This window comes from Lemur catta, chromosome 4, assembly GCF_020740605.2.
Source record: "Lemur catta isolate mLemCat1 chromosome 4, mLemCat1.pri, whole genome shotgun sequence".
NCBI lineage: Eukaryota > Metazoa > Chordata > Mammalia > Primates > Lemuridae > Lemur > Lemur catta.
In genome coordinates, this window is record NC_059131.1 from 71,332,783 (window position 1) to 71,355,649 (window position 22,867).

General features: G+C 42.5%; 1 protein-coding gene across 3 annotated transcripts in view; it reads right to left on the reverse strand.

Annotated features, from left to right (window-relative positions):
- Positions 1 to 2,286: 2,286 nt before the first annotated feature.
- Positions 2,287 to 22,867, reverse strand: part of KANSL3 (KAT8 regulatory NSL complex subunit 3) — a 54,318-nt gene continuing 33,737 nt past the window's right edge. For 2 of the 3 annotated variants that reach the window (XM_045550138.1, XM_045550136.1), the window contains 2 exons: positions 18,010 to 18,060; positions 15,843 to 16,045 (listed from right to left, as the gene is read on the reverse strand). In XM_045550138.1, coding sequence (XP_045406094.1) covers positions 18,040 to 18,060 — 21 coding nt within the window. In that variant the 3' untranslated portion in view covers positions 15,843 to 16,045; positions 18,010 to 18,039. Of the gene's footprint in view, positions 2,413 to 15,842; positions 16,046 to 18,009; positions 18,061 to 22,867 lie in introns of those variants that run through there. The other variant, XM_045550137.1, reaches the window with a different exon arrangement.

The following is a 22,867-nucleotide window of genomic DNA, read 5'->3' on the forward strand; positions in this document are numbered from 1 at the left end:
TGAGAGCTATAGCATTGGTGCCTGGGGAGTAATCAGGGAGGCAGCCTCTTGGGAGAAATCACGTAGGCCGTCCAAAAAAGAAAAGAAAAGAAGAGAAAAAGGTCTTTCCACACTGGCTGGAAAAGAGGCATAGTCTAGGGTCCACACCAACTGAGGGGAGTGGAAGTGGAACAAGTCTGGTGTCGTTTCGAGGGTGATTGCTGTGTTTTCGAAATGTGACCCAAATTGCCGGTGGCATGAAGAGGCAGTTCTGTGCACCAGTGATCTTGGCCAATTCAACACTTGACTTTGGAGGAGGGACAGAACCCGCCCTTGATTTGTCCTTCAGAAACAAGGGCCACGGCCCCTCCCTTCCCCACCTCCACACATACACACACACACACACACACACACACACACACACACACACACACGCACGCACGCACGCACGCACCATTGGGACCAGGCAGTGAAAGTTAACGAGGTTTTATTAAAGTTTCTGGGAATCAGAAAGGATGCACAACAAAGACATAACCCACAAGACATGTAACCCTTCTTGAAGCTGCCTCTCCACCCCACCAACCCAGCAGATGCAGTTCCTTGGCATGGCCCAGACCCCCAGCCACCACCTGCAGCTCTGGGCGGCCCCATACCTTGGAATTTGAGCCCAGCTCAACTCATTGCCTCAGAGAAAGGGGAAGGTTTGTTTTCCTTCACCATCTTCTGGAGCTTTTCTCTAAATCCTCATTTCCAGTCCCAGAATTAACATCCTCGCTGTTGGTTGACAGTGCCAGGCCCATTGTTAAACTTTCAAGAATCACCTCTGCTCAGAAGCAGTCATCCAATCAAAATGGCTGGTTTAGGTTAACCTGTATCCCCCACAAAAAGAGATATGTTGAATTCCTAACCCCCAGAATGTGACCTTATTTGGAAATAGGGTTGTTGCAGATGTAATTAGTTAAGATGTGATCACATTAATGTACGGTGGGCCCCTAATCCATGTGACTGGCGTCCTTGTAAGAAGACGACCACATGAAGACACACACACAGGGAGGATGCCACGTGAGGAAGGAGGGGAGTGACGCAGCTACAGGCCAAGGAATGCCGAGTGCCAGCGCACCTCCAGAAGCCAGGAAGGGGCAAGGAGGGATTCCCCTACAGGAGCACGGCCCTGTCGCTACCCTCATGTGACCTTCTAGCCTCCAGAACCGTGAAAGAATAACCATCTGTCATTTTAAACCACCCAGTTTGAAGTCCTGTTGTGGCAGCCCTAGGAAACAAGCATATGGTATTCAAGGGACAACGTATATGTTAAATATCTGCATGAAGAACGTCAATCCCAGTAAACACCGTTTTCCAGGAGACAGTGAAGACACAGGCAGGCTCGGTGCCGTGCAGACCCCAGGAATTATTTTTTCTCACAACCCTTTTATGAGAAAGTTCTACCCATCCCTGGATCCCCCAGGATAACACTAAGGGAAATTGAGTGGGTTGCCCAAGATGACTGCTGGTGACGAAGCCAGGATCTGAATCCTGTCCAGAACCCGACACTTAACCAGGATGTCAGGAGGCAGGGATTACGGGTTGATGATAATGGGACAGAAGCAACCAGGGAAGGAGTCTGGATGATACGGCCACAGCTGAATCCTCTTGCTTTCCTCCGGTTTAAATTTGTTGGCAGGATTTGCCCCCCTCAGTTGTTCTTCAGTTTCCCTTAATCTAGTCCTCTAGGGCAACTCTACAGGGGATCCGAGGAGTAAACTGCTGGTGCATGCAAAAGTGTGCGTGCCGTGTGTGTGTGTGTGTGTGTGTGTGTGTGTGTGTGTGTGTGTATGTGTGCTTGTGTATGTAGGTCTGTGTGTATGCATGTGGATGTGTATACAGGTGTGCATGTGCAGGTAGGCATGCGTGTGTATGCATGTGAGCTTGTGTATGTAGGTCTTTGTGTATGCATGTGCATGTGTGTGTAGGCATGCAGGTGTGCTTGTGCATGTAGGTGTGCATGTGTATGCATGTGTCTGTGCACACACACATGCACATGCGTAGCTACGATATCAAATAAAAGATTGCCCATTTGCCCCATTTCCCTTCTTGCCACATTCCCATATTTCCCAAACCAGGACTTGGGGCATATGGTTTGACAGGAATTTTCTAATTTGGGAATTGAGACATGTGAAAAGAAACGAGGAAACTATTTTTCTTGATTAAAAAATATATAGTGAGATGTGATTTAAAAAAAACAAAACTGGTGCTATACACGGCTGACGCGAATATAATTTATCACGGGCCTCTCACATATATCAAGACATAAAAATATTCATACCGTCTTATCAGTGGTCCCTGAGAATTTATTGTAGAAAATGGGTGGAGATGTTCAGCAATAGAGGAAAGGGCACTTAGATGCCGACCATGCCTCTGGCAAGAAGACTGCATCTGTGGTGGTAAAATCAGGAAGACTGTGTAGCAAACCGGAAATATAGATTATATATACAAAATAAATATCATGTTATTACTATTATTTCTTAAATGGCTATTTAGTAGTATTCTTTGAATGCAAGCAACAGGAATCATATGGGTAATTTAAGCCAGTAAAAAAAAAAGGAATATATGGAAAGTACACAATGATTCACAGATTTGAAGGACTAGAGGAAGACCAAGGCTTGGAAGACAGGCCAGATCTGTGCGTGAGATCCAGGGGCAGAGACTGGGGACAAGTCTCCTTGTCTGTATGTGGCGGGGGGTGGGTGGGGGGTGGCGGTTAGAATGAATTGGCTCCCCCGTCTCTGCCCTGTGTCACTGGGCTCACAGAGCGTCACTACACCCTTGGTCAGAAGCATCCCCCAGGCAGTGTGGCAGACCAGACCTTGTCAACGAACATCCATTCCTCGCTTTATCCTTGCTAACAGAATCCTGGCTTGGCTCAGAGAGTCATCCTAGGTAAGAGGACATGACTGGTGGTGGCCAGTTATAACAATTCTGTTCCCCAACTCCCCAGCCTCCTTGGCAGCCAGGAGCCACATGACCTAGTTCTAGCCATTGACATCTATTATGGATTGAATTGTGTCCCCCCAAATTCATATGTTGAAGCCCTAACCTCCAATATGACCATATTTGGGGATAGGGCCTTTAACAAAGTAATTAAGATTAAATGAAGTCTCAACAATCCTTCATGTTTCAGGGAATAGGAGAAAAATAAAACAAAAAATACACAAAAACAAAAGAAAAAATAAAAAAGAAAAAGAAAAAAAAATTTTTTTTTTTTTTTTAGAGACAAGGTCTTCCTCTGTCACCAAGGCTGCAATGCAGTGGTGTCATCATAGCTCACTGCTACCTCAAACTCTCGAGATCAAGTGATCCTCCTGTTTCAGCCTGCCAGGTAGCTGGGACTACAGGTGCATGCCCCTGCAACTAGCTAATTTTTTTATTTTTTGTAGAGATGGGGTCTCAAACTCCTGGGCTCAAGCAATGCTCCCACCTCAGCCTTCCAAAGTGCTGGGATTATAAGCGTGAGCCGCTGCATCGGGCCACAATTTTTTAAAAAAGAAAAAAAAAAAGATTAAACAAGGTCATAAATAAGGTTAAATGGGGTTTAATCCAAAGCACTGGCATCCATATAAGAAGAGGAAGAGACACCAGAGCGCACGCGTGCGCGCTCTCTCTCTCTCTCTCTCTCTCTCTGTGAGCACAGAGGAAAGGCCATGTGAGGATGCAGCAAGAGGCTGTCTGCAAGCCAGGAAGAGAGGCTTCACCAGAAACCAATGCTGCCCGCACCCTGATCTTGCACTTCCGGCTTCCAAAACTGTGAGAAAATAAGTGTCTGTTGTTGCAGCCACCCAGTCTACAGTATTCTGTTATGGCAGAATATTGCGAGGTGACTAATTCAAGATCTAAGGGGAAATCTACTAGGAAGGACTTCTGGGAAGCTTTTGCTTTTCTCCTTTACCTCATGAAGAATCATTCCCAGACAGGCATAGGAGTGAATCCTACTAATAATGAAGGAACTTCCTACATTCATCCGGGTGGATTTCAAAACTGCCACGGACCAGTGGCTCTTATGTGCCTCATAGGTTCTTTTTGGACAGGAATGTCTACCGAGGGTTATCCTATACCTGTCCCACCTGAACATGTAGGGGGCAGAAAACATTTCCTCTTGGTTCCAAGTCTTTGCATACAGAGAAACTGTACTTGAGGAATTATACTCAAGAAGCTTCCATCCACATCTGTGGTGACATTCTGGATCTTCAGCTGATGGTGTAAACGGTTGAGGCTATGGGAAGGTCTTTAAACAGGGTGAGTATATTCTGTATATGGGAGTGTGGTGGGCAGAATAATGGCCTCCCAAAGATGTCCACATTCTAATCCCCAGAACCCATGAATATATTAGGGGACATGGCAAAGGGGAATTCAGATTTCAGATGAAATTAAGGTTTAATCAGCTGATTTTAAAATAGGGAGATTCTTTGCAGGTTGTACACAGTTTTGTTTATGTATTTCCTTAAAATTGTAGAATCCAGGACCCAAACCATAGTAGGCAATACAATTTTAGAATGTAATATATACAGGCATATTTAGCCTCTTTCAGAAGTCAATGGATTGAATGTCTTTTTATATTAAATTTTATATTCATTAAGGTGCCTCATTTTTTACCTTGTCCGTTAACATTTATTCATATGCCTTTGCAATAATTACATTGTGAAAAGCTAACAAATGTTGTAACAATAATCCATTGTTTGAGGTGCTTGCAGTTATCTTAAAAATTAAAGTGTTTTGGGTTTTTTTTTCCAGAAAAAAATAAAACCAAATAGGGAAATTATTCTGCATTATCTGGGTGGGCCCAATGTCCTTAAAATTGGAAGAGGCAGGCAGAAGAAAAGGCAGCATGAGAAGGACTTGGCCCAACATTGCTGACTTTGAAGACAGAGGAAGGGGCCACAAGCCAAGGAATGCAGGTAGCCTCTAGAAGCTGGGAGATAAGAAAACAGATTCTCCCCTAAAGGCTCCAGAAGGAACACAGCTCTGCTGGCACCTTGATTCTACCCCATGAGACCCACTTTGGACTTCTAACCTCCAGAACTGTAATATAATAAATTTGTGTTGTTTTAAGCCACCAGGTTTGTGGTAATTATTATAGCAACAATAGAACATTAATCCAGAGGGGAATGTAACTAATTTGTGGCCAGAGGGCAGAGTGTGGTAGTTTAAAATATGTCCACAAATTCTTGTACTCATTTCAAAAAGTGGAGCCTAATTCCCTTCCCCTTGAGTGTGGGCTGGAATTAGTGACTCATCTAACTAATAAAATAATGAAATAAGGCAGAAGTGATGGTGAGACTTCTGATACTAGGTCACAAAAGGAGCCATGTTGTGGAGCAGTCATTGGGAGAGTCTAGGACAGTTTCCCATCTCAACACTGGCTCAGGAGGGGGTGTACTGACTTAGGGACAGGCGTGTCAAACAGAGACCACACCAACAGCTTCTAAAAACCAACAATTTGGAAATGATTTGAGTGATCTGATGAGCAGTTTGTTTTACAACTTATATCACTTGGTAAGCAGTTTTATAATATGCAATCGTCCTACGGTATATGCAGGGGATTGGCTCCAGGACCACCCCCATACCCAGATCTGAGCATACGCAAGTCCTCCAGCTGACCCTGCAGAACTTACATATAGGAAAAGTCAGCCCTCCATATATGCAGGTTTTTGCAACCCTCAAAAACTGTATTTTCAATCTGCATTTTTGTGGATGTGGAACCCATGGGTACAGAGAGCTGACTATATTGAAAAAAACTCCATGCACAAGTGGACCTACGTAGTTCAAACTTATGTTGTTCAAGGGTCAGCTGTATTTATTTTATTTACAGAATAAAAAAGAATATATTTTTGTTTTTATATTATTTAGATTATTGTAGCAGTTATTAAATATTCAGCCATCACTCCTGTGTAAGTATTTCCTTTCCAAACTGCCTGCTGCATCCCCTTCCTTTCCTTTTAAGTGCTGTGGTCTCTGTGCACAGGATGCCAGGGGCAGACCGACACAAGCTGCCGTGAGACACAGAGAAAGAAAAGCTGGCTGCTTCTCAGTGCTTGTCAGTAGACAGCACAGGGGCTTCCTTTGCCATATTTGGGGAGAAGGGGCCCAAGAGCAGCCTTCCAAGCAAACTAAGCACTTGTTTTTGAGCAAGTGGTCTGCGGAATGGTGTCCTGGTCCCTTCTGAAGCAGGGTCCAGGCTCAGTGCCACAGTGCCCACCATGGAAACATGGCCCCAGGCCAGTCACCCTAGGACATGCCTCCTGCCTGTGGTTCCCTGGAGGGTGAGGCTGAGCTGTGGCCACTGGCCACAGCACTCCCAGCCCTGAAGCCCTGACCGGTAACAGGCTCTGTGCCTGATTTTGTGTGAATCTGCATCAACCTTCACACACGGTGCCATACATTTATGAAATTCACTTTTATTTTCTCTATCCAAGTGTCACCCACCTTCCTGTATCACTCCCAGTCAGTCTCCTCTCAACCACTATGTGATTTCTATAACCAGAGATTAGCTTTGTCTGAATTTGGATTGGGTGTAAGTGGAGTCACACTACATAGTCTTTTGTACCCAGCTTCTTCCATTCAGCATGATGCTCTTGAGACAGATCCAGGTCATTCACTGCACATCAGTGGTTCTCTTCCATTACTGAATAGCTTTCCGTTGTGTAAAAATGCCAGTGTGTATGTACATCCATCTTCCTGTTAAGGTACACTGGGTCTATTTTTAGTTTTTGACTATTATAAATAAAGCTGCTATGAATGTACTTGTATAAGTCAATATTTTGGTGGACATATGTTATCACTTCTCTCCTATAAATACATAGGAGAGGAATTACTGGAAGCCAAACAGTTCTCCGAAACTGGTTTAGCATATTACACTACCACCAACAATGTATGAGAATTCCAGATGCTCCTTGCTAACACTTGGTGTTGTCACTGCCATTCTCTTGGATATAAAGTGGTATTTTATTGGTTTTAAATTTCATTTTATTGATGACTAATGATGTTGAAAACTCTCATGTGGACTGGATTTTGCCAATATTTATTGCATTTTTTAAAATTAGTGAAGTAATTCTTTATGCTGGACGTGTCTTTGGTCAAATATGTATTACAAACATTTTATCTGAGTCTGTGGTGTCTATTCATTTTTTTGCTTTTATTATTTTTAAATTGACACAAAATTGTACATATTTATGGGGTACAGTGTGATATTTCAATACATGTATACAATGCACAATGATCAAATCAGGGTAATTAGCATACCCATCACCTCAAATATTTATCATTTATGTTGGAAACATTCAAAATCCACTCTTCTAGGAATTTGAAAATCTACAATAAATTCATGAGAATTATGGTCACCCTATAGTGCTACAGAACTGCAGAGCTCTGCCTCCACTCCCCTTCCCCCTGCCCCCCATCTGTGGAAAATTTATCTTCCATGAAACTGGTCCCTGGAGCCAAAAAGGTTGGGAACTGCTGCTATAGAACACTAGAACTTATTCCTCCTATCTAGCTGTACTTTTGTATCCATTAATCAACCGTTTTCCCTTCCCTACCTCTAGTAACCATTATTCTACTCTCTACTTCTATGAAATCAACTTTTTTTAGCTTCCATAGGAGAACAGACAGTATTTATCTTTGTGCCTGACTTATTAATATTTCACTTAATATGTCCTTCAAGCTCATCCATGTTGCTGCAAGTGACAGAATTTCATTTTTTTAATAAATAGTATTCCATTGTGTATACATACCCTATTCTCTTTATCTATCCCTGTTGATGGACACTTAGGTTGACGCCCCACCTAGCCTGTTGTGAATAGTGCTGCACTAAACACAGGAACACACCAATGAGTCTTTGTGTGGCAGATCTTCTGAAGCTTTGTATGCCCAAGAACACTGTTATCATACCCTAACATTTAAATTCTATGCTTTCCCTCCAATACATAGAAAACATTAATGTTGTAATGTCTCAGATCCATCTGATTCTGGCTCAAACACTGGTGGGCGCACATCTTTGTGGAAGCCTTTGGGATTTTCTGTCTTTAGATGTGGGTTATCCTTATTGCTCCCTTTTGAGACTCAATGTGAACCCTTTCAAACTGTAGAGCCTTTCAATGGTCTCTTAATCCTTAGAAACTTATCCTCCATTATTTTAAAATTTATTTCCTTGTTTTTGTTTTCATTTTTTTCTCCATGACTTTTTCTAACACATAGACTGCCACACTACAAAGAAAAGTTTTTTTCTTTGGGGCCATGGTGTTTTATTACAAAAATAGAATAAAAATATTGAAAACAAAATGATCCTTTCTAATTTAATAAAAAAATTATCTTTTATTGTTTTCTGTGCATGAGTTAATGGAATTAAATTGTTAATGTTAATTATAACAATAAGAACATCAACAAAATTCTCACAAACCAACTGTAACATAACATGTATCCCATCACATAACACATATGCTATAGCATGGCAGTGTCAGTTGCCTGCGCACCACAAAGCTCTCAAGGTAATACACTTCACAAGGCCCCAGGCTCAAAACCAGCTTGAGTTAAATACAATTCACATGGCAGTTAATGTGTTAAGAGATGGAGTCTCGTTACGTTGCCCAGGCTGGGGTGCAGTGGCTACTCATGGGCACAATAATAGCTCAATGCAGCCTCAAACTCCTGGCCTCAAGTGATCCTCCTGCCTCCGCCTTCTGAGTGACTAGGACTATAGGCGTGTGCCACTGTCCCTGGCTTTCTCTCCATGACTCTTGTGTTCTACTGTTTCTACTTCTATCCTCTATACTTCCTGGATTTTTTGATGCCTTCTGCAATTCCTAATTCTAATCTTCCAATTCACTAACTCATTTATTGGCCATATTCCTTCTACTTTTTATCTCATCATTACCTTGCTGTAGCTATTATATTTTCTGTAGCTAATATTTCTCTCTGGGTTTTAAAAAATGGTTTCCTTATTGTTGTTTCGTATCGATAATATCTATTCATAACTCCTTAAGCGTATTCACCATACATTAGCTTCTTGATCCATCTCTTCTAATAATTCTGCTTGAAAAGGTATATTGTTGTCCACTGTTGCCCTTTTTAAGGTGATTATCTCTCCAAATGTCTAGTTATTTAGGGGGTGGTGTCAAAGGCCAAGTGGGAAACCAAAACTTTCATTCCGATGAGTGGTAATGAAGCCTCCAATGCCCATCTCGGCCCTGCCATTAGAGACCACGTGGTTAGCCTGGACAGTCATCTCCATCCCCATCCAGCAACACGGGTGAGCCAGGAGGACATGTTAAGTGAAGTCAGTCAGGCACAGGAGTAACAATGCACACCCTCATCCCAGTGGGATGCTGTCAGCAAAGGCCTAGTGGAGAGTCGGAACATTTACCACTGCCTAGAAGCAATGAGGCCACACAACCCCCACAGTATTAGTTGAGCCCACAAGAGGAAGACTAACAGGGTACCTCTTCCCATTCCAGCCAGGCTTGCATCCACGGAGGATCTCTACTGGGGAGCTGAAACTCCCACCTCCACCTAGCAGTAAAGAGTGCGTCTGCTCCACACCAATGTCAACGAAAGCCAAGTGGGGATCCTAGACTTCCACCCCCACTGGCAGGAACAAAGCAGCTCCCCCTTTACTCTACTAGAGCAGCATCAGACAAGGCCTGCTAAAGCAGAAGACTTAAATAAGATCCAGAGTTTCATAGATAACACCACAAACATCCAAGTTTCATCCAAAACCACTCAAAGAACATATCAAGAATCAAGAAAATCTCAACTCAAATGAGAAAAAATACATCAGGATGGCACAGATATTAGAACTGTCTGACAAGGATTTTCAAGCAGCCATCATAAAAAATGCTTCAATGAGCAATTACAAACACACTTAAGACAAATGAAAAATAGAAATTCTCAGGAAGGAAAGAGGGGATATAAAGAACAAAACAAATTTTAGAACTGAAAAATAGAATAACCTAAATGAAAACCTCAATGGATGGGCTCAACAGCAGAATAGGGAAGAAAGAGGCAAGAATCAGTGAACTTAGGCCGGGCGCGGTGGCTCACGCCTGTAATCCTAGCTCTGGGAGGCCGAGGCGGGTGGATCGCTCGAGGTCAGGAGTTCGAGACCAGCCTGAGCAAGAGTGAGACCCCGTCTCTACCAAAAATAGAAAGAAATTATCTGGCCAACTAAAAATATATATACAAAAAAAAAAAATTAGCCGGGCATGGTGGCTCATGCCTGTAGTCCCAGCTACTCGGGAGGCTGAGGCAGTAGGATCGCTTAAGCCCAGGAGTCTGAGGTTGCTGTGAGCTAGGCTGATGCCACGGCACTCACTCTAGCCTGGGCAACAAAGTGAGACTCTGTCTCAAAAAAAAAAAAAAAAAAAAAAGAATCAGTGAACTTGGAGACCGAACAGAAATTATACAATCTGAACAGAGTAAACCAACTGAAAAAAAGAAATGAACAGAGCCTAAGGGCACTGTAGGACTATACCCAAAGATCTAACAGTCATGTCATTGGGGTCATGAAGGAGAGGAAAAAGAAGGTAGGGCTGAAAAAATATGGCTGAAAGTTTCCAATATGGTAAAATGGCATGCCTAAAGATTCAAGAAGCTAAATGAATCCTAAAACAGGATAAACCCAAAAACTCCAGGCTAAGACACATCATAGTAAATTCTGAAAACTCAGGACAAAGAAAAAATATTGAGGAGCCAAGTGCAAGGGTTCAGGCCTGTAATTCCAGCAACTTGGGAGACCAAGGTAGGAAGGCTGCTTGAAGCCAGGAGTTCAAGACCAGCGTGGGCAACATAGTAAAACCTCGTCTCCAAAAAAAAAAAAAAAAAAAAATTTTTTTTTTAAACCCCACAAAACAGGAAAAACACTTAGCCAGGTGTGGTGACATGTCTGTAGTCCTAACTACTCAAGAGACTGGGTGGAAGGATAGCTTAAGCCCTGGAATTTGAGGCTGCAGTGAGCTATGATTGCACCACTGCACTCCAGCCTGGGCCTGTGGTCCCCAAGCCACTAGCCGCAGATAGTATGGTACCAGTCCATGGCCTGTTAAGAACCAGGCGGCACAGCAGGAGGCGAGCTGCCGGTAAGCAATGGAAACTTCATCTGTATTTGTAGCTGCTCCCCATCGCTCACATCACAGCATGAGCTCTGCCTCCTGTCAAATCAGCTGCGGCATTAGACTTTCACAGGAGCACGAACCCTACTGTAAACTGCCCATGCAAGGGATCTACATTGCGTGCTCCTTATGAGAATCTAATGCCTGATGATCTAAGGTGGAGCTGAGGCAGTGATACTAGCACTGCTGAGCGGCTGCAAATACAGATTATCATTAGCAAAGAGGTCTGACTGCACAATACATGTAATGCACTTGAATCATCCCAAAACCATCCCCCCCACTGGTCTGTGGAAAAATTGTCTTCCATGAAACTGGTCCCTGCTGCCAAAAAGGTTGGGGACTGCTGTCCTGGGTGATAGAGGTAGACAAAACAAGACAAGAGCAGAAAAAAAAACACTGAAAGCACAAAGAGAAATGACATCTTACCTATAAGTGGAAAATAATTCAAATGACAGTGAATTTTTCATCAGAAAACAAGGAAGTGGCACAATATTTTTCAAATGCTGAAAGAAAAGAATGGTCAACCCAGAATTTTATTTCTAGCAAAAATATCCTTCATTAGTGAAGGGAAAATTAAGACATTCTTATAAAGGAAAACTAAAAGAATGTGTCACCAGCTGATAACTAAAGAAAAATGGCTAACAGGAATTCTCTAAACAGAAAGGAAATGATAAAAGGAGGAACCTTGGAATATCAGGAAGGAAGAAAGAACAATGGAAAGGGTAAAAATACGGATAAATACAACAGACTTTCCCTCTCTTGAGTTTTCTAAATTACGTTTGAAGCAAAATGTACAACACTATCTAAAGTGGGTCTCAAAGTATATAGACAATTATATTGGAAATGGGAGAGGGTAACGTGGATACCAGGAGACTGTGATAAGTTATGTAAATATAATGTAACACTTTAGAGCAACCACTAAAAAAAACTATACAAGGAGACACACCCAAAAACACTTTGGATAAATCAAAACTGTATTCTAAAAAATAAGTAACTCACTTGAAGGCAAGAAAAAGAAAACACAGAAACAAAAAACAAACAGAAAACAAAAACTATAATGGCTGACCTTAAGTAAGCTCTAATAATATCTATAATTATATATAATTGGGAAACAGTCTAAAAACACCAATTAAAAGACAAGAGACTGGCAGAGAAAAAATCATATGCCATATGCAATCTACAAGAAAATCACTTCAAATATAATGATAAAGGTAGGCTGAAAACAAAAGAATAAAAAATATATTACACAAATATTAATCAAAAGAAAGGAGGGGCTGGGTGTGGTGCCTCACACCTGCAATGCCAATACTTTGGGAGGCCAAGGTGGGAGGATCACTTGAGGCCAGGAATTTGAGAACAGCCTGGGCAATACAGCTAGATCCCATTTCTACATAAAAATTTAAAAAAATTAGCACTCTGGGAGGCCGAGGCAGGTGGATCGTTTGAGCTCAGGAGTTTGAGGCCAGCCTGAGCAAGAGCGAGATCCTTGTAGCTACTAAAAAAAAGATAGAAAGAAATTATCTGGATGTATAAAAATATACATAGAAAAAATTAGCCAGGCGTGGTGGCATGCCTGTAGTCCTAGCTACTCGGGAGGCTGAGGCAGGAGGATTGCTTGAGCCCAGGAGTTTGAGGTTGCTGTGAACTAGGCTGACACAGCACTCTAACCTCTAGCAACACAGTGAGACTGTCTCAAAAAAAAATTTTTTTTTAATTAGCCAAGTGTGGTGGTGCACACCTGTAGCCCCAGCTACTGGGAAGGCCAAGGTAAGAGGACTGCTTGAGCCCACAAGTTCAAAGTTGCAATGAGCTATGATTGAGCCACTGTACTCCAGCCTGGGCAACACAGCAAGACCCTGTCTCTTAAAATAAATAAATAAATAAATAAATAAATAAAGCAAGCAAGCATGGCTATATTAATGTCAGATAAAGTAGACTTTGGGGCAAACAAAATTACCAGGGACAAAGAGGGAACATTACATAAGGATAAAAGGGACAATCCACCAAAAAGACAGTATCATTAATGTGTATATACCAAACAACAGAACTGTAAAATATTTGAAGCAAAAACTTATAGAACTGAAGGGAGACATAGACAATTCCACAAATACAGCTGGAGATTTCAACACCACTCTTTCAACAATCAACAGAATAACCTGACAGAAAGTCAGCAAGGATATATAAGAACTCAGCACCATCAAGCAATAGAATTTTTTCGACATTTACAGACCGCTGCACCCAACAACAGCAGGATACACATTCTTTTCAAGTACCCACAAAACATATACCAAGTTAGACTACCATATCCTGGACCATAAACAAACCTCAACACATTTAAAAGAACATAATGAGATACCACTGAACACCTATTAGAATGGCTAAAACAAAAAACAAGAGACCATATTAAATGCTGGTGAAGACACAGAGAAACTGAATCTCTCATTGATTCATGGTAGGAATGTAACATGATACAACTACTCTGGCAAACAGTTTCTTGAAAAACTAAAGTATACCATAAAACCCAATAATCGTATTCCTGGGCAATTTATCCTAGAGAAACGAAACTCATGTTCCCATAAAAACCTGCATACAATTGCTCATACCAGCAGCTTTATCTGTAATAGCATCAAACTGGAAACAATCAAGATGTTCCTCAATAGGTGAATGGTTACACAAACAGTGGTGGAGCCATATCATGGAATACTATTTAGCAATAAAAGGAATGAACTATTGACACAACTTGGATGGATATCAAGAGAATTATATTGAGTGAAAACAAGACAATCTCAAAAAGGTCATGTACTATAAGATTTCATTTATATTAATATATGTAATATTAATATATCATTCGATGTAGAAGAGGTTAGTGGTTGCTATGGGTTAGGAATGGTGGGGCAGAAGGTGGGTGTGACTATAAAGCGGTAGCATGAGGGAGATCTTTGTGCTGATGGGACAGTTCCTTGTCTCGATTGTGATACCAGGGATAAAATGATATAGAACTATGCACACTGATCTTACTAGTGTCATTTTACTGGTTTTGATGTTGAACTATGAGTTATATGAGATGTAAGCATTGGGGGAAACTGACTGAAGGGGACATAGATCTCCCTATACTATCACTGAAGTTAAAAACACACACTTATCTAAACAGCCCAACAGCGTGTGTGTTCTTTAATCCCTCTACTTCCTGTTAGAAAGGTAATAATATGAACCACATGACTTCATCCTCTGGACACTATTACTGGACTGGGAGGGAAGGGATAAGAAGAACCAGCCTACAAGTGGGACTGAGCCAATTAGGCTGTCTTCAGAATTTGAACTGAAAGACAGAGACTGGCCATCCACGAAGGGCTCCGCAGCTGAAAAGTCCTGTGATGACGGGATCAAAACTGGTTCCCAACAAGTCCAAGCCAGTTGAAGTGACGAGGCAAGCAGCCAAAACTGTGACACCCCTTGTCTATAAGAATGCCCATTGAGAGAATATTTGCCTTTAGAGCTACTTTGGTGAATGGATGGGTTTCTGCTACTTGCAACCATCAGTCTTGACTAAAACATATGCTTGAAACAGAGATACGGTAACAAAGACTTGTCTGCATTATCATTTGCTATGGCCCTGTCCCTACATGCCCGAAATTTAAGACAGCTGTCATTTAAGCAATCTAATCCTCATCTTACTTCATCTGGCCCACCTGAGTCAGTGAGACTAAAGGTGAGAGGGAGGGAAAGAGTGCAACACGTCTCTACTAAGGGAGAGTTATGAGATGTGTCCAGGTGTACCAGACACTCCAAGCAGTCTACCAGAAGGACGGCTCCACTCAAGAGGGTTCCAATGCCTAGAATTTATAGGTTGAAAGGAAGGTCCTCTTAGAGATAAGTTCACAAATCTGGAGGTTGGATTTCATTCCTTCATCTCTAAGTCTTTATTAATTTATTTTGGGGGCAGTGGAAGTATGGGATATGCAAAGGGATACTAATCTCTCAGGATCGAGGGTGAGGGACCCCACCTCCTGACTCAGGCCCAGCCAAGAGCCCCACCTTAGCAACATCATTCACTCTTGGCCTGGTGGGAAGTAAACTTAAAGGGGTCGCATGTAGGCCAAGCCACCCTCTCCTCACCTCCTGGGCTAATCTCCAGTTCCGGTCTCCCATCTCAGAACCCCAGAACAGCACAGAGCAGAACAGACTCTGATATCAGGCTGCCTGGGTTCCAGTCCTGCCTCTGCCACTTCCTGCTGTGTGACTCCTCTGTGCCTCAGTTTCCTCATCTGTAAAAAGGGAATTACAGTACCCACCTCATACCACCTGGCATCAGTGAGAGGATCACTAGCAAATCTTAGCTATATTTTCTGTGCCCACTTTATTGGGTAGTTATCAGAATACACATGAGAAGTCAACTGAAAATAAGGTGAAGCAATCCAAAGGCGGTTTTTGGCTTTTTTAATTATTTTTGCTAACGGTAAGAACAGAACTGCCATAAGGGCTCGGCTCTATACCCCCATCCAGCCCAAGATTGTTCTAGTGCTGGGACCAAGAGTAGACAGAAGGTCTTCCTCCCTCAGTGACCTCTTCTCAAAGCCCAAGGACATCTTTCATAAGGCATCAACATGCATCTGTCATCCAAGAATTTAAGGCCTTCTTGATCCGTCTACATTTTCCACCAATGGTATATCACCTTCTGAGGTTATAGACTCCAGGTCTGCTATGAGATAGGTAAAGCTTCCTTTTTTATTCAAGAAGTGTGGTTTGAGAAGGGAATTGGAGAATGACTCAATAAATTTCAACCACTTCCCCCGTTCGCCGGTCCCTCAAGTTGTAGAACCATCAGTGTTCTCGCAGCTCCCCTTTCTCCACAGTTCTGGAGTTCTTCGAGGTGTACAGCCCAAGCCTTAGAAGTCATCACAGGAGGCGCACTAGGATTTACCACAAAGGCTGGTCAACTTGTTAGTTCCTCTTTGGCCCCAGCATACACCTGGCCAGCATCTTGCAGGAGCAGCCCTTCCAGTGTTGTCTAGGCTGCTTTCCTCAGTCAGGAATGGGTTGTTTAGGACCTTCTGTCTGTCCTAAATGATTCCTAAAAGCCCCACATAGCCTCATAGCCTTACTGTCCTCTGATCTTTTGGCGTGTTATGATCCTATCTGTAAAGCTATCAAACCCCTGAATCCTGGATGCCTCTTTCAAATTTCATACCTTCCTCAAGTTTATGAAATACCTCTTGAATTTCAGAAAGTTCAGAAAGTTACCTACCAGCCAATACAAAAATGCAGCTTAATTCTGTGTGAATTACTGCTGAGACCAGCTCTTCAGGTCAGGGAGGGAAGGTATGGTATAAGGTCCCCCTCTACTCCTATCACACAGCCTCCTACCTGCAGCACCCTGACTGGCCTCATCTGAGATTCCTGCACACTGTGCACTCCCCTCCTGGCTACCACTGACTGGACTGAACACAAGGGGCCTGGTGTAGATACACACTGCAACGTGGGTCAGGACCCTGGACCACAATTTGAGCCATGTTGTGGGCCGTCCACCTATAGAGAAGGACACAGAGCAGATCACACTTGGGTTGCCCTGTGCATCATCTTGACTGGAAACATTATAGAAGGGAAGAAAGCCTACTCTGGAGGATAAGTTCTCAGATAAATCTAAAACTACCTTTGCACACAAGTGTTGTGAAGAGGGAATGAGAAAGCTCAGAGCTCCATTTCTGGTGACCACTTCTCCAGAGATTACCACCTACAGGGCTCAGGCTGGTAGCAATAGCCCTGCATGGTGGAGTCACTGCCAATAATCTTCCCACGTCTAGGCCAAAAGACAAAAAGTCTCAGAAACAAAAACAGTGAACTATGAACTTTGTCATTCTGATGCCCTAAGCTTCCTGCAAAGACCAAGATACTATGTAGCTTGTTTTCCCAACTTCACCTCCAGGCACTGGAAACAGGACTTTCAGGGGTTGAGCTTTCTTCCCTCTGACTTGGCAAATTCTTCTCATCTCTAGCAGAATCACCAGTTCCTTAGGTGCCAGATGCAGAGACCAAAGCCCAAATTGTTTTCACCACAGGGCTTACTGGCACATCCTTTTAGCCACTTCCGTTGCTGTTCCATTCCTCTTCTTCAGCCTATCTGGACCTGAAAACTCTCTGGATGTAGGAATTGCCCAAAGCATGCTAAAACAGAGAAAGGGGCCAGCTTTCACCTCCTGGGAGCCACGGCTTCCCACATCTACAGTGAGCCAAAGGGGCTGAAGGATGACAGCCTAGTTCTCTTCGCCTTCATTATAAAACACAAAAATTGCTAAGTTCCCAAGTCTCAGCAGGCTACTCGGTATCTGATGTGGTTTCTGACGGGGAGTTGCATGGGGAACACTCTCCTACGGCTGCTCAGTGAAGGCAACAGTGATATCTAAAACAATCCCTTTTGGCTCTGAACCAGCAGCCAGCAAGCCCTAGCAAGGGCTCTCAATCCTAACTCCTGCAGCCCCAGACCATGTGGACATCTCTTCTCAACTGGACACACGGGGTAGCACAGACTTCCGAAAGGAAACTCCTTCATTAAATGTAGCACTCAGTCCAACACTGACACTAGCGTCAAGCCTCAGCTTGAGCAGGGGAGGAAGTGTACTCTGATCCGTGCACAGCCAGGTCTGCTGGGGAGGCTGGGGATTCTGGAGCCGGACTTGCAGATCCTAGAGGACAGTGCTTCCCTTGCTGGCGCCATATCACCTAACCTCATGATTTCTCTGAAGACCCAAAGGCCCAACCCTGAAGAAAGTTGGCAGAGAGGCAAAAATGACTGTCTTAAAGAGGTCTTCAGACACATGGACAGCTCAGCAGGACCACGCATGTGTCTAGGGCCCACCGTGAGGCAGCCATCACCAACCTGGTAAGGAGGACGTATCACACGGCATCTTCAGGGTGCTGGGGGCAGGCGCTGTGGCAGGAGAGGTAGTGAACAAGGGTCAAAGCTTTGCCAGGTTACCACATCCAGACCCTCTAATCCCATCATCCCACTCCTGAGAATTTATTCCAAAGAAGTAACTCTCAGCAGGGAAGAAACTGGATACAAAAGGACATGTGTTCTAGCTGCCAAGTGGTTAACAGAATATAAACTCTAGGGTCAGAGACTCATCTTACCACTTTAGGGCAAGACTTATGCTCTCTGAGCCTCCTGTAAGATGCAGATGACAGCATCTACTTCCCAGGGTCGTTGTGAGGATTAAATGACATAATCTACATAAAGCACCTCAGTATAATATCTGTTCAACTATAAAGGTCAGCTTTTATTACATACAAGGACAGGAAGGGATTGCAGAGAAAAGAAAATAGTGAGTTATCAAGTGCTACAGAACTGAAGGGAAGATTTCCACAACTGTTATGACAACATAATTTTTTAGGTCTTAGACACATAGGGGTGTGGAGGAAGCCATCAATTGTTGAGCCCTGCAGCTTAGGAAGAAGGAAGCACAGCAGAGAGGGTGTGGCTTTTTTCACCAAGGCTTTCTCTTCTTTTCTAGATTTCACCCTTGGGAAACTCCTAAGAGGTCTCTGAGGATGCAGTAAAGGAGGGAAGATGGAAGGCACATATGGGGAGAAATGAGGAAGGGTCTGACAATCAGAACCTCATGGGCTCCCCCTGCCCATCTGTGCACAGATGATCACCCTGTTCTGATTATGACTACACCTGAGAGTGAGCCTGCTAGCTCAGAGACAGCTAGAGGTGCTGCCTGCCAGCATGACAAGAGAGCCAGAGAAGAAAAAAATCTTGTCACCATAGGCAAGGAGTCCATTTTCTGGACTCTGATCCAGCACACAACATGGTCCCTCCCCTCCCCTTCTTCCTTGAAGCTTCTCGGCTGTAAGGAGTACACAATAGACCATTCCCATAAAGGAAACACACAGTAAATAATAGTATCAGAAATAAAACAATTAATGACTTGCACAGGACTTAAAGAAGTCTAGTTGGTATATACAACCTTTTTTCTTTTTAAATTCATTCCATCCTTGCTAGGTATGGTGGTTCATGCCTATAATCCCAGCACTTTGGGAGGCCAAGGCAGGAGGATCGCTTGAGCCCAAGAGTTCAAGACCAGCCTGGGCAATAGTGAGACCCTGTCTCTACAAAAACTTTAAAAATTAGCCAGGTGTGGTGGAGCTTGCCTATAGTCCCAGCTACTCAGGAGGCTGAGGCAAGAGGATCGCCTGAGCCTAGGAATTTGAGGTTGCAGTGAGCTATGATGATGCCACTCAACACCAGCTGGGGTGACAGAGCAAGACCCTGTCTAAAAAATAAATAAATAAAATAAAATTCATTCCATCCATATATATTGTAGTGTGTAACCCCCAACTAAAAAAGGATTGTTCTTTAAAACCTAAATGTAATACCATTATCACAAGTAATAAGGTTAACAATTTCTTAATATCAACAACTATCCCGTGTTCAAACTTCCAATTGCCTCAGAAATGTCAAAAAATGGGTAGTTTGTTTCTCAGCATTTAAAAATTCATGTTCCCAAAGCCTGAGAAGATTCTGAGCCCCTACTAATCCCACCACAACAATCATTGATTTAAGGTAACTTCCTTACTAGACTAGATGAGAAAACCAAAGACCAGAGAGGTTAGGTGATTTGCCCAGGATCACACAGCTGGTTGAAAACAGATGGCCTGACCCATAGTCCAGCGCTCTTTCTTCAATGTATACTGTCTGGCAGTCTCAACACTGAGGTAACCATTAGAAGCTTTCTAGTCAGCAAGCCTTAATCTAGTAACATCTCCTTGCCTGTTAGAAAAGAATCACCACTAGACTCGTGCCAGTAATTACACACCCATTTTATAAAATGAAAACTAATCTCATGTTAACCGCATCAGGTAGAAAGAGGCCAGACTTTGGTCTGTACTCTGTGCTTCAAGTTAGTCATGGAAAGGGAGGATTCTCAATTACCTGTACTATCTCTTCAACACTAACCAGCTCCCCAGGCCACAGCAAGCCCAGGAAGACCACCTGACATAGGAGGAAGTTATCCCGTGGCAGAGATCTATGTTCTACTTGTGCATCAGTCAACATGTCATCAGCAAAGGTGAAGACAGCCTAAAAACAGGCCCAAATGGTTTTGCAGGTCACTTCCACCAAACCATCAAGGAACTGATCATTTCTGTACTATATAATTGTTTTAGAGTATGAGAAAAAAAAAATAAAACACTTCCCATCTCATTCTACAAGGATTGAATCATCACTTTTATACACCTGAGCAAGTAAAGCACACACATACACAAGTTGGAGGGCGAAGAAGAAAACTAAAGGCCAATATTACTAATAAACATACAGGCCAAAGAGCAAATATTAACAGAAGGAATAGACATGATTTTCCTTTGCAACACTTGGCTTCTTTCTTTTTTCATTTTGCCCTCTTTTGATAGGGTCATTTCCTTTGTATGCACAATAAAAATAAATTAGGGGATGTGCAAAAAAGAATAGGACACACTGAAAAAGCCACTGAACCTGGAATCTAGACAGTCTGATTACAAAACCTATGAAAGTAACTCATCATTTTAAACAAAAGAAAATGTTTATGCTTGGTTCATCTCATCTGATTTTAGAAGGGCAATGGACAAAATTCTAAACCTATTATTTATAAAGAGAAAAGAAACAAATAAAGATGATCTTAGCAAACTAGAAGAACTGACACTTCCTTGAGGATCTGCATTATCAAACAATAACATAAGCCATAGGGCCGGGCGCGGTGGCTCACGCCTGTAATCCTAGCACTCTGAGAGGCCGAGTCGGGTGGATTGCTCGAGGTCAGGAGTTCGAGATGAGCCTGAGCAAGAGCGAGACCCCGTCTCTACTAAAAATAGAAAGAAATTATCTGGCCAACTAAAATATATATATAAAAAAAAAAAAAATTAGCCGGGCATGGTGGTGCATGCCTGTAGTCCCAGCTACTTGGGAGGCTGAGGCAGTAGGATCGCTTAAGCCCAGGAGTTTGAGGTTGCTGTGAGCTAGGCTGATGCCACGGCACTCACTCTAGCCAGGGCAACAAAGCGACACTCTGTCTCAAAACAAACAAACAAAAAACCCAATAACATAAGGCATAGGAATGGACAGATGCAGGCTACAGAATGGGCCCGGGTGGGCACAGTGATTTAGCATGTAAGAGCAGTGGATTTCAATGGACTCATCCCTACCTCACTTAGTATGTGAAACTAAATTACAAGAGGACTAAGAAACTAAAGGAAACAAAGAAAAGCATTACAAGAAAACAGAAAGACAGAGTTTCAGAATGGGATGACAGAAAAGTTCTAGAGATAGACAGTGGGGCTGGTTGCACAACGACATGAATGTGCCCAATGTTACTTACTGAACTGTGTGCTTGGACATGGTTAAAATGGTAAATTGTATGTTATGTATATTTTACCACAATTAAATTTTTTTCTTTTTTTGAGACAGAGTCTTGCTCTGTTGCCCTGGCTAGAGTACAGTGACGTCATCATAGCTCACAGCAACCTGAGCTCAAGCAATCCTCCTGCCTCAGCCTCCTGAGTAGCTGTGTCTACAGGCATGCACCACCACGCCCAGCTAATTTTTCTATTTTTAGTAGAGACAAGGTCTCGCTCTTGCTCAGGCTGGTCTCGAACTGAGCTCAAGTAATCCTCCTGCCTCGGCCTCCCAGAGTGCTAAGATTACAGGCGTGAGCCACCCTGCCCAATCCACAATTAAAATTATAGAGAAAAGATTATATTCTTGTAGTAGGACTAGCTTTCTTTCTTTTTTTTCTTTTTAGAGTGTAGTCTTCACTAGAAGGACTAGCCTTCTTAAGACACAAACCCTTGGAGCGATAGAAGGAAATATTTGAAGATTTTAATATAAAAATTTTAAATGTCTATATGATAAAAGATCCAGAAATAAAAGTTAAAAGACATCTACTTTTGTAAAATAAAAATATAAAATATATTGAAAACAAAACAAAGTTAAAAGCATTCAATGCTTCAATGAAAAAAAAAGGGACAAGTCACTGACTGCAATAAAGTATATGCAACTTGAACAGATAAAGGATTAACATCTGAATATATAAAGCTGCTATAAATCAAATAAATAAACAATATGACACGCAATTCATAAAAGACTTAATCTCATAAGTAATCAGAAAAATACACACTTTCATTTTTTACCTATCAGATTGATAAAATTAAGAAAACTGATTTCCACAACAGACAAAGGTATAGGAAAACAGATATTCTCATCACTGTGGCTAGAACTGTAAATTAGCAAACTTTTTGAAGGGCAATTAGCAGCTAGCCAGCTATTAAGATGCACATATCCTCCACTTATTGGTCTTTAGGCAAAAGAAATGCTCCCAGAGGTACAAGAAAAGCAGCAAGGGTGTTCACCACAGCATTATTTACAACATCAAGAAACAAAACATAACTCAATTATCTACCTAACAGGAAGCGTTAGTGAAATACACGTTCCCACATCCACCCAGTGAAAGGCTAGCCAGCCTCTGAAGCGATAGATAGGGTCTCTACGTAACTGACAGGGAAATACGCCACAACATGACTTATAAACAAAGGCTAGTTACAATACAGTCCATACTCTGCGATACCATTTTTTGCCCAAAATAAATAAAATAATGTACTTTCTACAGAAACACAAATCTGGAAGAATCCATATCAAGCTATTAACAGCAAATATCATCTCCGGGAGTAGCATCACGGGAAATTTTCACTTTCTAAATTATATT